The sequence below is a fragment of the Neomonachus schauinslandi genome, chromosome X (assembly GCF_002201575.2).
Source record: "Neomonachus schauinslandi chromosome X, ASM220157v2, whole genome shotgun sequence".
NCBI classification, from domain to species: Eukaryota; Metazoa; Chordata; class Mammalia; order Carnivora; family Phocidae; genus Neomonachus; species Neomonachus schauinslandi.
This window is the reverse complement of record NC_058419.1, coordinates 110,727,519-110,744,494: the sequence shown is the minus strand read 5'-3', so window position 1 is coordinate 110,744,494 and position 16,976 is coordinate 110,727,519. Positions and strand designations below refer to the sequence as shown.

The 16,976-nt window shown below is 39.1% G+C and overlaps 1 protein-coding gene across 1 annotated transcript in view; it reads right to left on the bottom strand.

The window, feature by feature from the left end:
* The window catches only part of BCLAF3 (BCLAF1 and THRAP3 family member 3), a 41,808-nt gene that overhangs the window by 3,790 nt on the left and 21,042 nt on the right, over window positions 1-16,976 (bottom strand). The window contains exons 8-10 of the mRNA XM_044911685.1: window positions 14,234-14,348; window positions 11,000-11,095; window positions 8,712-8,867 (exon numbers count right to left, since the gene is read on the bottom strand). Of these exons, the coding sequence (XP_044767620.1) occupies window positions 8,712-8,867; window positions 11,000-11,095; window positions 14,234-14,348 (367 nt within the window). The remainder of the gene's footprint in view (window positions 1-8,711; window positions 8,868-10,999; window positions 11,096-14,233; window positions 14,349-16,976) is intronic.

Here is a 16,976-nt window from a genome sequence, read left to right as displayed (position 1 = left end):
GATGAGGATCAGGAGGCTATTTCTAGGCAAGAGAACACCAGGAGCAAAGATACAAGTACATGAAAATGCCTGTTATGCTCCAAAAAGCAGAAGGTCCATAAAGAACTGTGCTTAGAAAGGCAGTTTATTAGGACTGGAGCTGGCGAAAAAGTTCGGTCTCTTCTCTTGTAGTCAACAGAATCCTTGGAAGGGGTTTGCATAAGAGTGACATGATTCAACGTGTGTTTTGGGACAATAACTGTGCTAGTAGCGAATGGACAGAATAAGCAAATCACAGCAGACAAGGAAACAAGTTAGAGGCTCCAAAGATTCCAAAGACAGATCAGGAATACATAAGAAGGTAGCATACACCGGGGCGCCTGGGTGGCTCAGTCGTTAAGCGTCTGCCTTTGGCTCAGGTCATGGTCCCAGGGTCCTGGGATCGAGCCCCGCGTCGGGCTCCCTGCTCCGCAGGAAGCCTGCTTCTCCGTCTCCCACTCCCCCTGCTTGTGTTCCTTCTCTCGCTTTGTCTCTCTGTCAAATAAATAAATAAAATCTTAAAAAAAAAAAAGAATACAGCATACACTAAAGGTGGCATTTTTAATCAGTGGGGGAAAGGACAAATTATTCAATAAATGGTGTTAAAAAACTGATGATCCATTGGGAAAAAATTAGATTCTAACCTCACATTATGTCATAAAAATGAATTCTAAAGGGAATAAATATGTATATGTTTAAAACATTAACCATAAAACTACTGAAAGGAAACACCATAGGGAATTTTTATAAGGATAAGTATGATAAGAAATCTAGAAGCCATATAGGACCAACTCAAATAGACTCATGAGCATTTACAAGTTTTGTAATGTAAAAGCCACCACAAGCAACTGGCAAACATAAAATAAATACCAGCAAAATGTATGATAGGTTAATACCCTCAGTAAATCAAGAGCTCTTACAAATAAATAAGAAAAAGTACTATCCCTCAACAGAAACGCTGGCAAAGCACAGAAATAAGGAAATTGAGGGAAGGTATGCAATCGGCCAATAGGCACATAAAAATATGCTCGCATCATTAATAACCAAAGAAAGGTAAATGAGGACTATTTTCTGCTATTAGATTGACAATGGATAATAAAGACTGCTAATGTGGAGTACCGGCTAGGGTGTAGGTAAACAGGCCCTCTCATGTACTTCTGGTCAGAGTATAAGTGAGTAAAAGGCTGACTATGGCAAGGTACCAAAATGTCAGTATGCCAAGTGGTGTTACCAAAAATAAAGAAAACCTGTAAGCTATCCTGAAGTCATCAAGAGAGGCTTGGTTAAGTAAGTCAGCGATTATCAAACTGGGGTATGCCTACCATTAGGGACATATGAAGACTTTCCAAGGAGCATGTGGGGACAGATAGTTTGGAAAGAAGTAATATCTAGATCTTCAAATTCCCAGTGTTCACTTTCCAAAATTAACCTGTCTGCACAACTGGTCAGGGCTGGTCCCTCACCTCCCATTTTATATGAGAAAGATACACCTTCTCATCCTGAATTTTACTACTTTGCATTACCTGGGGATCCCCCAAAACAGGGCAATAGGAAATACTGGCAATGGTGTCAAGAAAATGAACCTGCTCTAGGAGCTAGTAATAAGTAGCATACTTCTGTAAACCACATGGCTTCTGATTCTTTGCTTTTGTTTAATAAAGTTGAAGGAGGACAAAATCAAGCTGTCAGTAAAAGAACATTCAAAATAGTTTTTGCTGACAGATCACTAAGTGTTTTTTTGGCCTATAATTCAGAGTGAGTCCAAAGAACCAAGTGGCATTGCTACAAGAAAAGTCCTTTTATTCTCATCTATATAATCATATAGACAAGGTTTCTCAGGACTTACATCTATAAAAAGAAAAAAACAGAATTAGAATGGATACTTAGAACACTGTATTATTCTACTAGCAATAAGTAACATTTATATGTGAATACATGAACTAATTGAAAAGAGAAATGCATTTCCTTTTTTAAGATTTTTTTTTTATTCATTCGAGACACAGAGATACAGAAAGAGAGAAAGAACATGAGCAGGGGGAGAAGCAGAGGGAGGCGGAGAAGCAGGCCCCCCGCTGAGCAGGGAGCCCGATGCGGGGCTCGATCCCAGGACTCTGGGATCATGACCTGAGCCGAAGGCAGACGCTCAACCACCTGAGCTACCCAGGCACCCCAAAAAGAGAAAAGCATTTCCAACACAACTTTTGTCTAATCAATTCTTAACAAAACCTATAATATATTTATGCTACTTTGACCATCTATAATGTTAACTGAATGCAGAGGAAATATTTAATGCCTACGAGTCACAGAAATCTATTAACATTATATGTCAACTTTGATTTGGTGATCAATAAAAGACTTCCCAAGATAAAAGTCTGGGGGGGGGGGGAAACAGAATGAAATCCAAATTCAAAGCAAAAAAGGGAATGATACAAAATTTCGCATATTAAAAGAGGTTGTTTGCATATTTTAGAAAATGAATGATGTTAAGTCATCAAATTTCTGTGGTGTGAGGTTCCACTGAAGAGCTTCCAAAGAATGATGTAACAGTTTTAGTTAAGACTCTCAGTATTTATATGCCAGAAATTATATATATCCCTTATAACAATTTAAACTTATGACAAAAAAACTATTAGATACTGACCTAAAAGTGTGCAAGGAGGTAAATAATTTTTCAAAATTTCAGGGTATGTAAGCACGGAATAGAATAATATGCAGCCACTAAAATGAATGAGGTGAATGAAATAACGAATAAGTGATAGAGGACTTGCACTGGCTGAAGTTGGAAGAACTAGGAGGATTAGTAGAAGTTTCTAGATTGGCTGGCTGGCTGCAAGAAGAAACCAGTGGTCTGGGAAGGAAAGCAAGTTTGATTTTATTTTTATTTTTAACAGTGTTACTGAGATCTAATTCACATACCCTAGAGCTCACCCATTTACAACACACAAAAAACAAATAATCAAGTAAAAAAAAAATGGGCAGAAGACATGAAGAGACACTTCTCCGAAGAAGACATACAAATGGCTAACAGACACAGAAAAAATGTTCATCATCATTAGCCATCAGGGAAATTCAAATCAAAACCATTTTGAGATACCACCTTACACCAGTTAGAATGGCAAAAATTGACAAGGCAAGAAACAACAAATGTTGGAGAGGTTGTGGAGAAAGGGGAGCCCTCTTACACTGTTGGTAGGAATGCAAGTTGCTACAGCCACTTTGGAAAACATTGTGGAGGTGCCTCAAAAATTTAAAAATAGAGCTACCCTATGACCCAGCAATTGCACTACTGGGTATTTACCCCAAAGACACAGATGTAGTGAAAAGAAGGACCATATGCACTCCAATGTTCATAGCAGCAATGTCCGCAATAGCCAAACTGTGGAAAGAGCCGAGATGCTCCTCAAAAGATGAATGGATAAAGAAGATGTGGTCCATATATATAATGGAATATTACTCAGCCATCAGAAAGGATGAATACCCAACTTTTACATCAACAATGATGGGACTGGAGGAGATTATGCTAAGTGAAATAAGTCAAGCAGAGAAAGTCAATTATCATATGGTTTCACTTATTTGTGGAACATAAGGAATAGCATGGAGGACATTAGGAGAAGGAAGGGAAAAATGAAGGGGGGGAAATCGGAGGGAGCAATGAACCATGAGAGACTATGGACTCTGAGAAACAATCTGAGGGTGTTGGGGGGGGGGGGGGGGGATGAGTTAGCCCGGTGATGGGTATTAAGGAGGGCATGTCCTGCATGGAGCACTGGGTGTTATACGAAAACAATGAATTGTGGATCACTACATCAAAAACTAATGATGTATTATATGGTGATTAACATAACATAATAAAATTTAAAAAATAAAAATAAAAAAATAAGGCACAGACTCAACAGTTTTTTAGTATATTCACAGAGGTGTGCAACCATCAGTCACTACAACTGGTTTTAGAGTATTTTCTCAGCCACAAAGAATCCCTATACCTTTTAGCAGACACACACACGCCCCTATTTTCCCGTAACTCCCCAGTCTCTGGCTACCGCTAATCTACTTCCTGTCTCTATGGCTTCATTTATTCTGAGTATCTCATATAGATGGAATCATTTAATATCTGGTCTTTGTGACTGACTTCTGTCACTTAGCATCATGTTTTTAAAGGTCACCCATGCTACAGTTTGTATCGGTGAAAGTCTGATTTTGAACATGCTGAGTTTGAGGTGTCTTCAGGACAGCCATGTAAGACTATTTTGGAGGCAGCTGGAAATCTGGAGCTCTGGAGAATTGTCAGGGCTAAAGAGAAATGGCTAGGACCTTGGGAAGAGGTGAGGGCAATCAAGGAAAGTAGAAGGAATAAACAAAGAGAAGAAAGAATATAATACTAGAGAATGCTTGTATTTTTTAAAGGATACATGAAAGAAGAGAAACCACCAAATAAGACAAAGAAGTCAGAGAGGTAGAGAGGAAAACTGGAGGCTCCAGAGGTCAGAAATGTCTGAAGGTGATGATGCCACCCTGGCACACTTCAGCTCCAGGGACAAAGCAGGTGTGTACCAGATTTTTGTTGAGTCACCTGATCTTGGTTCCCATTCTATCTTTGTACTCCACGACTTTCAAGGGTTTTTTCAACCCCAAGCGCCATAGACCCCAGTCTTTAACTTCTTTCTTGTAGTGTCTTTATGCTTTCTCCCCTTTGTACCCATGGGCAGAGCTCTGGTAGTCACCTCGCTGACAGGCCCCCTGAGGACCGCTAGAGAATCTAGGAGGCTAAGGAACTCCAGGTCTCCCTGACTGGACACACAACTGCTAGTATTTTTTCAGAGGCACTGTTCTCAGAGGTGACTTCATGAATTTGTACTGTGTTCTTTGTCCTACCCTGGTACATATTCAGACCCTCAAGCGTTTCTGAAAACTTTGCGATGAGAAGAGGATATTTAAGGGGGTCACTTGTGAATGGCCGTGAATAAAAGACCAGCCTCATTCCAGGTGGTAACAGACATTCCTCCCACCCCCTCATCTTCTAGCCCAAGCACAGAATTCAAGAGAAAGGTGACACAGTAAAAGGGAATCTGGGTGCCAGAATGGGATTAATAATGACAAGTGCCAAGAAATTAGGAGGAAGAATTTCAGTTCTGTACTTCTTAATACTGCTTGGGAATCTTGCTCCTTTGTAGGCAGCTGGGGAGCCACAACTGCTCTTGTTAAGTAGGACAAGAAGACATACTAGGAGCACATCTAGGATCTCCCCCACCCCTCCGTGAGACCATTTGGTACTGGAGAGAGGAAGCACATGTCTGATGGCACAGTAACCAGATCATACTACAGATGAGCATCACAAGACTTTCAAGCCATGAATGATCAGCCCAGGCATTTCAACATGGTCAGGGAGTGAGCAGTCCAGACAAGATCAATCTAAACCTTCCTGGCGGACTATGAGGCATGTACAAACGTGTAGGTTCATATCTAATTTCAGGCTCAAGCAGCTCCAGGGCACCTAGATAAATTAATTGGTCATGAATCTTTAATCTAGGTGATCTTTTTTTTAAAGATTTTATTTATTTTTTGACAGAGAGCAAGCGAGAGAGCACAAGCAGGGGGAACAGCAGAGGGAGAGGGAGAAGCAGGCTCCCCGCTGATCAGGGAGCCTGACACAGGGCTCGATCCCAGGACCCTGGGATCATGACCTGAGCTGAAGGCAGACGCTCAACCATCTGAGCCACCCAGGCGCCCCTCTAGGTGGTGATCTAATAACAATGAAAAGAATGAACTCCCTATTAGGGCAAAAAGCCAGACCAGTGCACAGATACTGCCCAGACTTCAGCTTCTCTCCGGGACAGAACCTTCAAAGTTCCCTCCAATACAGAAGCTTGAGATGCAAACTGATATAAATGGTACCTCATACTCAGTAACTCCATTTGCACACAAGTGTCCCTAATCTAAGGGAAAGGGGACACAAGCAAGACTGGAAAAAACTGAAGACTCCAAGCCTTCATCTCCTTTCTTTAGGGCATAAAGGATAAGGTGAAATGAATAGGTCTAAGTCATCAGTTTATACGCACAGAATAGGGTTTCAGAGTAGCAAAATACTACTGGGACAGTCCAAAGGCCAGGTAAGCCTTAAGTACCTTACTTCAGACCTTGGCAGAAACAGAGAACTGCAATGCCTCATTCCTTTCCCTAAAGGCTGGAATGTGTGGAACTCAACCATTAAGTAGAGTGCTAATAGTAGGGTATGTACCTAATTTCATGCCATACTTGTAGAGCTGGGCCTTGTTCAAACACAAACCTATGAAAAACCTATTTATGCCTTGCTTATACGTACTGACAGTAGCCAGAATGGAAAAGCCCATGTCAACGTAGCTACAATACAAAGATATATGAAGTAGCATCCAGAAAGGTAGGCCTAAGAAAAAAGAGTAGTAGACACTGTTAAAAAGGGCAGTGTCTTGGGACTACTGCTAAAGCACTCAGATGGCAGCAAAAGGCAAAAGGAGGGCAGGCCATGAGCTGCACTGGACCTTAACTGCTAAATTATGGATGTAACTGCTACATTTTGCATGATACAAAAACCAAGGCCCTAAAGACTGGGGACTCATAGCGGCTTGTGGGTCCCTCTAGGACACACTTCTTTTTTTTTTTTTAAGATTTTATTTATTAGAGAGAGAGAACGCGTGCGAGCGGGGGGAGGGACAGAGGGAGAGAGAGAGAGAGAAGTCCAAGCAGACTCCACACTGAGCACAGAGCCCAATGGGGGGCTTGATCTCAGGACCCTGAGATCATGAACTGAGCCAAAATCAAGAGTTGGACACTTAACCAACTGAGCCACCCAGGTGCCCTTCTGGGATGTCCTAAGATGAAGGCTTGATGTCTAGTTTCTATTTACTGTTAAGTGAAGCTGGTGGTCAATGTGGTCTGGAAGGACTGGGTGGTAAGAAATGGGCATTGTGAGGCTAAGAAAAGAATGACTAAATGGCACAAGTTCAATGAGAATACAGAAACTGCAGGCTGAGACAGACAGTCAAGCACTCAGGAACCCCCAGTCATCTAAAAACTGGAGGAAAAAATGGAGTCAAAGGAAGATAACACAGAGCAAACAGAAGAGAAACACAAGTACCTGAAACCCAACCTTGCAACTGAGAATAAGGCTTGCCTCTGCCTTCCTCCTTGAGTGGAAATGAATGACTTGCTTCCCTGTGAACAGCCAGGCCACCAACTGTGACTGGGGACAAATACCTACAAGATCTGCTGCAGAGAAACTTGCCACACGAGACAGGAAGAAAAGCAGCAACTCAATCTGATGGTAGGGAGGTGTACAAGAGGGGAAAATGTGTCCAATTACATTCACATTTTTAAAGAAGAGATGGCTTTCATAACATAAATAACATCAAGAGTAACATACATGGTGAAATTAGAAACTTCGCCTAAAGTATTCAGTTAAAATTGGGGGGCAGGGGGGTGGGGTGAGAGAAATTACAGAAGATACAGTTAACTCTAAAACTTAAAAAAAAAAACAGTTGAGGGGCGCCTGGGTGGCTCAGTCGTCAGGCGTCTGCCTTTGGCTCGGGTCATGATCCCAGGGTTCTGGAATCGAGCCCCGCATCGGGCTCCCTGCTCCACGGGAAGCCTGCTTCTCCCTCTCCCACTCCCCCTGCTTGTGTTCTTGCTCTCTCTCTCTCTCTCTCTCTCTGTCAAATAAATAAAAAAACTTTATAAAAAAAAAAACAGTTGACAATTCCATTCTACTAGTCCATCTTTCGAAAAATAAGTTTTACTAAAATCACTAAGCAAGCTCAGTGTAAAGGTTTGACAAGTATGAATATTTAAGGGAACATTTATAGTTAGAAAATTTAAAAAACCACAGTTGGACTATTTGATAGCAACACTGGATACACATACATTTCTCAGAGAAAATATAGCCCCAAATGAACAAAAATGAGTCAGAAAATTGGCAAACATGCCTCACTTAACTGATGTAATGCTATTGTTCTCACTTAAAATATATAGAATGCAATTTTATATCATATTTATGCTGCATTTTCAAATACCAACATGACATTTAAATAAAATCAATCCACAACTAAAAGAGAACAAAATTCAAATCATCAAGAAACTTTTTATTAACATTAAGAATTAGCACATGTGGCAATGGTTGCAAAGCATTTTGAATGTAATTACTACCACTGAATTGTATACTTAAAAATTATTAAAATGGCAAATTTTATGTCATATGTATTTTATCACAATAAAAAGCACATGAATGGGGGAAAAGAAAAGTCAGTGTATTTTGCAATTGTGTGCCCTTTTTATACAGTCAGTTCAATATTTTTTGGTACTTAGATAATTCACATTGTATAAGGCTAAAATATACCAGTTAAAAGTCTTTACCTGAATTTCCATTTCAAAGATTAATCATACAACAGACATTCCAAAGTAAAAAGTTCGAACAGCTTGACATATTCATAGTATTTGAGGCACAACAGCAAAAAGCATTTTAACATTAAACAGTCTCACAACTCTATTACCATCACTCTTTGAATTTTTTCTTCAACTATCATGCAATAAGAACATCTGTGAGATCTAGGCTGTAACGTAAGTCAAAATTAAATTTTTTTAAAAAACACTCGATCTAGTAAAAAGAAATAATTTAGGAGTTCAAAAGTCACTCTACATTTTTAAATGACCATAATGCAACTAACCTTTTTTTTCCTCAGTAATTTTTCTCTGAATTTATTAGTGATAAATCCCCTTGGGCCAGCAAATCGTAAACGCTGATATTTAGCCTGAATGTATAAGCTCTTCCATACTAGGCCTGATTTATAATGGGGCTGGAATCTGCCACCTCTAAATTTGGTCTGTAAAGAAAAAAACAATTAAGTGTAAAACTACAGCTTCCAAATCTATTAGTATAAGAAATGGAAAAATGTCTGGTACTTGGAACCACCCTTGATTCTAGGCACTATATATATCAAAAGGGAAGAGGTTAATGATGGTTATAAAGTATGTTTTCTTCAAACTAGGCTCGTAGTTTATTTTATATACTGATTTTTAAAATTTACATAAAAGCAATTTTTTACGACTTTATTTATTTATTTATTTGAGAGAGAGAGAACACGAGCGGAGGGAGGGGCAGAGGGAGAGGGAGAGACACAAGCACACTCCCTGAGGAGCAGAGTTCCACGACAAGGGGCTTGATCCCAGGACCCTGAGATCATGACCTGAGCCGAAGTCAATGCTTAACCAACTGAGCCACCCAGGCGCCCCTACATAAAAGCAATTTTAAAAACTAAGTTAAAAAAATTTGAAATTCTTTAAATTTATCATGTAAAAACAAATGCAACTTTTAAAACCTTACCTAATGAGCTAAAATTATCCTTCTGATTCATAATGAAATATATCAAATCCCAAATGGGGGGAAGACATTAAGTATCAACACCTATTTAAGAATCAAAAACTCTCTTAACTTCATCCTGTCAATTCTTCAAGCCCATCTTTCTTTACCATAAAAATACCATTATAGCGAATATTTTCAAGATAAGAGTTTACATTGAAAAAGACCATTTCTTGGCCCACATACTGCCCAGTATTACAACAGACATAAGAGGACAATGAATATTTGTTTGATTCCCATGTGGGAAATGTACAAATGGTATATTATAATGGAGTAATTATAAAAAACCAAGCATATTCCTCTTTCCAGAATTATTTAACAAATGGGTATGTCATACATAATGAAGCACATTACTTAAAAAAGCATTTATGCCAGGCCTATTTTCCAATTTTCTTAAGGCTACAAAAAATTCAGGTAAGACAGAATAAGACACTATAGTTTCATTAAAACTATCTGCACAAACTTAACGTATCAGAGCTAATCCTGAAATCTACAGTGTTCATTTTTACATATCTAATAAAGTGACTACTCTCTTGCTTTGAATTAGTCCATTAAAAAGAAAATTTTAATGAAATAGCTCCTTTTCTTAGAAAGGATTATTTCTTCTCCTGATTTTACTATAAAGAATTGTGAATTTCTAAACAATCATGTAACATTACACAGCTTTAAATGATTGGTCAAAAGGAAAGATTATTGCATATATTTTAAAAAACATTTTAAAATAATTAATATTAAAGAACTTTCCCTTAAGAAGAAAGGGTAACAGGAAATAGGCCTTGTAAGCATCTTAGAAAAATTCTACAAACAACTGTATCTGACCAATGAGAAGAACAACATGTAGGAAGCACTCATATCAGAAAGCCCAGCTACACTGTCTCTAAGTTACACAGACATCACATTTTCAGTTGATTTTGTGGCTCATTACTCAAGAGATTAAAAGATAGTATAAAACATGTTTATATTCTATGGCCATTGCTATTTTTGAAAACCTAATGTCACACCTGTTTTCAGGTACATGAAAAACTGGCCGTTATCTGCACAATGCCTTCAAGTTGTGCTATTACAAATGAAAAAAAGTCTTTCAACATCTAGAATTTATGCCTCTCAACAAGCCAGGTATTAATAGAAGACCACTCAACTCCCTCCTACTCTACGGTTTGGGGACAGATTATACTACTTTTATGCTCATATTAATTTCCTCCTAATGAGCTAACTACTCTATCCAGCCTGCCTGCTACTTACACAAAAAAGCCTAGATTATTTTCCTTTCTTTTGGCGGTACGGGGAAAGAGATAAACCTTGTCTGCCTCCTCATCAAGAGCCAACCCATCTGCATCTGTTCTATATATTTGTGTTTTCCATGTAATCTTTGAAAAAGGGTTCCAATGGTTAAAAAAATATCTGAAACTCAAGTCCTGAGGAAAGGGATTATCATTAAACTGATTATAGTTAACTATAAATTTATGTCCAGAAATATTAGCTTATAGCTACTATTTGAAATATCACAAAAGCAGCTTTTAATTTACTAACACTTAGAACATTATGTTCAAATCATAAACCCAAAGCTAGAATTAGATGGAAAAGAACACTGAATACCTTAAAAGGTCTTCTAAAGCCTGTTGTGTTTTGACGTCTTCCCTCAACTCCAAAGGGTTTCTGAGTAATGATGTCTTTTCTCTGCATAGTATAATTCTGTATGAAAAAAGTATTAGTATGGATTAATATATTTAAAGCTTTTTTTTTTTTTTTTTTTTTTTTTGCGAGAGAGAGAATGAGAGACAGCATGAGAGGGAGGAGGGTCAGAGGGAGAAGCAGACTCCCCGCTGAGCAGGGAGCCCGATGTGGGACTCGATCCCGGGACTCCAGGATCATGACCTGAGCTGAAGGCAGTCGCTTAACCAACTGAGCCACCCAGGCTCCCCTAAAGCTTATTTTTAAAAGATCATCTTACCATTTAAAAAATATGAGTTTTGGGCAGAAGACATGAATGGACATTTTTTTTTAAAACATTTTATTTATTTATTTGACAGAGACAGAGACAGCGAGAGCAGGAACACAAGCAGGGGGAGTGGGAGAGGGAGAAGCAGGCTTCCCGCTGAGCAGGGAGCCCGATGTGGGACTCGATCCCAGGACTCTGGATCATGACCTGAGCCAAAGGCAGCCGCTTAACGACTGAGCCACCCAGTGAATGGACATTTTTCAAAGAAGACATATAGATGGCCAACAGACACATGGAAAGATGCTCAACATCATTAACTATCAGGGAAATGCAAATTAATACCACAATGAGATACCACCACACCTGTCAGAATGGCTAGACTCAAAAACACAAGAAATGTGTTGGCAAGGACATGGAGAAAAAGGAACCCTCAGGCACTGTTGGTGGGAATGCAAACTGGGGCAACCACTAAGGAAAACAGTATGGAGAGTCACCAAAAAATTAAAAATAGAAATACCATATAACCTAGCAATTCCAATACTGGGTATTTACCCAAAGAAAATGAAAATACTAATTCAAAAAGATATATGCACCCCAGTTTACCACAGCATTATTTACAATAGCCAAGACATGGAAGCAACCTAAGTGTCTATCAATAGATGAATGGATAAAGAAATACGGTATCTATACAATGGAATATTACTTGGCCACAAAAAGGAATGAGATCTTGCCATTTGCAACAACATGAATAGGCCTAGAGGGTGAAATGAAATCAGTCAGAGAAAGACACTAAGCATGTCTTTCTAAATGAAATCAGTCAGAGAAAGACAAATACCGTAAGATTTCACTTATATGTGGAATATGAAAAACAAAAAACATGAATGAACAAACAAAAAGCAGAAAAAGACCCAAAGATACAGAGAACAAACTGATAGTTTCTGGAGGAGAGGGGGTGAGGAGATGGGCAAAATGGGTGAAAGGGTGTGGGAGATATAGGCTTCCAGTTATGAAATGAGTAAGTCATGGAATGAATAAGTCACAGAGAGGAAAGGTACAGCATAGGGAATATTGTAAATGTTACTGTAATAATGTTGTACAGTGACAGACAGTAGCTACACTTGTGATAAACATAGAATAACACAAAGATTTCTTGAATCACTGTGTTGTACACCTGAAACTAATATAACACAGTGTATCAACTACACTTCAATAAAAAAATTAAAAAATTTTTTTAAAAATAAATAACACATTTTAAATGTATAGGATTAAGAACACAAAACATGTAGCATGTAGCTTAGCTGTAGGAACATACATATACCTTCCTTCACGTAACCCATGCTAGTTTATGAGGGGCTAGTTTAATTCATGAATGTGAGAAGTATAAAAAAAAAAAAATACTCCCGTTTAACAAATGAGTGACTTTTGGAAAATGGACTATACATCTAGTATTTATTCAGGCATCCAGGAAAGAACCAAACTGTTGCTAAAGAGTTCCCACTGCCTAAGAAGAAAACAAATTCTCAACACTGCAGGAGGCAGGTTTTGCTGACTCAGATAACTGATTTGAGGTGATGCTCCTGCCATGATCAGGAAAGTATCAAAAGTCAGAGTATTACGACTGTAACTGCAAAGAACCGGAATCCTTTAATGGGAACAGAAAAGATGGGGCCCATTCTGAAGTTTCTTTTTTCCAAAATCAGGTCTTAAACCTATTCATTCCATTTGCTGTACTTCTCACAAATCTTCCTCTTTCATACCTTTATCTCTACCACCCCCAAGTTTGAAAAAAAAAAAGTCATATAAAACCCTTTACATAGCAGTCATCTTGAATTTATACTAAGTCTATAAATTTGACTAAGTGCACAAAGATACATGTAATGAGATGAGACTGGGGGACCGTGGTAGGGAAGGGTATATTTTGCAAGTGAAGGGATGTGAATCACTGGGGCTCAGCGGGAGGACTGTACCAGACAGCTTCTGACCAGGCTCCCAGTGAGCCCCACCCTCCAGTATCCAGGCCCCTTTGTCATCCCCCTACCCTTGAGTGTGAGCTAGACCTAGTGACTTGCTTCTTACAAGCAGCGAATGATAGAAGTGATAGAACATCACACTTCCGAGATTAGATTATAAGCAGACTCTGGCTTCCAACTTTCTAGCTGTCACTTGCTTGCTCTTATTTCAAAAGCCAGCTGCCATATTTTGAACTGCCTATGAAAGGGCAGATCTTTAGAGAGAGAAAGTAGATTAGTGGTTAGCTAGGGGTGGGAACAGGAAATAACTAAACAAACATGAGGGCTATTACTGGGGGTCATAAAAGGTTATAAAACTGGATTATGGTGATGGTTACATATCTTGGTAGATTTATAAAATACCATTAAATTGTATACCTAAAAGGGATGAAAATTTTATGGTATATAAATTATATCTTAATAAAGTTGTTCTCAAAAAAAATCTTAAGAGGGGCGCCTGGGTGGCTCAGTCGTTAAGGCTTCGGCTCAGGTCATGATCCCAGAGTCCTGGTATCGAGCCCCGCATCGGGCTCCCTGTTCAGAGGGAAGCCTGCTTCTCCCTCTCCCACTCCCCCTGCTTGTGTTCCTGCTCTCTGCTATCTCTCTCTGTCAAATAAATAAAAAAATCTTTAAAAAAAAATCTTAAGAAAAAAAATCTTAAGAAAGTAGTACTATAATAAATGAAATAAAATCCTACTAAATTAGAGATAACTATTTCCTCTGTCATAAGTGTAAGACTCAACAGAATATTTACATTGAACAATAGAATCATAACATGTACTTACTGAACAGTTAGAAAAATACTGGTGATCTCTATACATATAGATACATGTGAGGAGAATGGAGTGTACAAAAATGAAAAATTTGGAACTGCAATCTTACCATGTGAGGTTTCTGAATAAATTTTCTAAAATTTGATTTTACAAAACCTGTAGGTTTTTGGAATTCATCAACATGAGTATTCTTCGACCTAGAAAAACTGGAATGCTGATCATTCCTAATAAAATGAAAGAGACAAAGTAAGAATATTTTATTAGTTTACCTTTACCCAACAAGTAAAGAAGAGAAATCAAATTGCCCCCTTCAGAGACAATTAAAGCAGCAAAACAGTAAAAACAAACAAACAACAAACCTCAAAGATCTATCACTACTAAAATTACAAATGAAATGATAGTTACCAGGGCTAAACCTTCGTTTTTCAACAAACATTATTTAGCTAAGTTTGAAGTCAGCAATAGGGGGAAACAAGGTTTGGACCAGGGTTCTCAATCTGGGGTCCAAGGACAGGTTTCCCGGGGGTTATAACCCCCTGAAACCATATGTAGAATGTGTGTTCTGAGGGAAAATCATCACTGCTCTTGAGACTCTGGCAGTATGGGGTCACCCCCCTTGCTGACAGACTCTTACTAATGAAAGCACCAGAGACAAAGAATGTGACTGGCTCAGGTACCCTCATTGGCAGAGCTGAGCCCTCTGTTTCTGCTGGGCCACAGGAGCAAAGGACAGCTCCCCTCTCCTGTCATCACAATGTCCAGAGGTCACTTCTCTTCCCAGGCAGCCAGACCTGGGAGGGAAGGTCCTTCCTTGGGCTTCTCTTCTGACAGCGTCCTCTCCCTGTCACATCCCACATCTCCCCACAATGTTCCTCAGACCCTTCCTGCTCTGTGGTGAACAAACCGCTCACTGCCTCAGCCCTGCCTCAATCCCTTCCACGGGTCTCCCGCTGACATCAGGATAAAATCCACACTCCTCACCATGACCTTCAAGGTCCCTCCTGCTCTGGCCCTTGCTGTCTCACTGGTTGCTTTGTTCCCATCTCCCCCACATGCACACTGGGCATTGGAAATATTTAGCCCCACGCAGTTCCCAACACACACAATCTCTCCTGCTTCCTCAAGTTCGTATGAGCAATCCCTTCTGTTGTAATCTCCTTCCCCTTAGATCAACTTTAAGATTTAGCTCCAACTGCACTGTTCCAGGAAGACTTTTCCAGACCCCTCTGAGGTAGACCGATACCCCTGCTATGTGTACATGAAGCATTGGGGGTGTTCACACATATCATTCATGTTTACAAATGCTGGTGCACCTGCCTGTCTTACCCAGCAAGCTGTGATCCCTTCACAGGAGGCACTGGGGGTGGTTCATTTTGTGGCCCCAGTTTTGACCCCCAAACCTGACCTGGAATAGCTACTCAGGGTATTATGAAATGTTAAAAACTCTCATGTTCTGTCAAAATGCTCATGATATGATAGTAAGTGTGGTACAAAGCTGTATTTGGAGGATAATTTTTTTAAAAAATTTTTGTGGGGGTGCCTGGCTGGCTCAATTGGTAGAGCAATTGACTCTTGATCTCGGGGTCATGAGTTTGAGCCCCACATTGGGTGTGGAGCCTACTTTAAAAAAAAAGATTTTTTATTTTTTTTAAAGATTTTATTTATTTATTTGAGAGAGAGAGAGCATGAGAGTGGAGTGAGGGGCAGAGGGAGAAGCAGATTCTCCTCTGAGCAGGGAGCCTGATGCAGGGATGGATCCTGGGACTCCAGGATCATGACCTGAGGCGAAGGTAGCCGCTTAGCCGACTCAGCCACCCAGGTGCCCCAAGATTTTTTATTTTTAAGTAATCTCTATACCCAATGCGAGGCTCAAACTCACAACCCTGAGACCAAGAATCACATGCTCTACCAGACTGAGCCAGCCAAGTGCCCCAAGGATAATTTTAATTATTTAAAACATACTACCTATAGGCCCAGAAAAAATAAATGACAGGAAATGTATTAACAGTGGTCATCTCTGACTCATGAAATTAAAAATGCCTTATATTTTTATTTTTATACTTTACTATATACTTCCAAATGTTTGCCATTAGCATATACTACTACTTTTATAAATAAAACCATGGACTTTTAAAAATCTTCTTTGCAAAGCATATATCTGATAACAGAGTAATGTCCAAAATATATAAAGAACTCTTTACATCTCAATAATAAAAATATAATAATCTAACTTAAAACATGGGCAAAGGATTTAAATAGGTATTTCTCCAAAGAAGACACACAAAAGGCACATGAAAAGATGCTCAACATCATCAGCCATTAGGGAAATGCAAATCAAAACCACAATAACATTTTATACCTACTAGGATGGCTATGATCAAAAAGATGATGCCACCAATGTTCCTAACAGCATTATTTACAATAGCCAAAAGATGGAAACAAACTAAATGTCCATCAACAGAAAAATGGACAAATAAATGCGGTATATACAATGGAATATTATTCAGCCTTATGAAGGAGTGAAATTTTTTTAAAAAATGAAATTCGGACACATGATACAGCATGGATGAAAAACATTATCCTACATGAAATAAGCCAGACACAAAAGGACAATTAATGTATGACTCCACTTACATATATGAGGTACCTAGAATAGGCAAATTCACAGAGATAGAAAGGATAGAGGTTATCAGGGGCTGGGAGTAAAGGGGATGGGGAGTTTCTCTTTACATGGTACATAGTTTTTGTTTGAGAAGGTGAAAAAATTCTGGAAGTGGACAGTGTGGATGGTTGCACAACACTGTCAACGTACTTCATGCCAATGCACTGTACACTTAAAAATGGTTAAAATG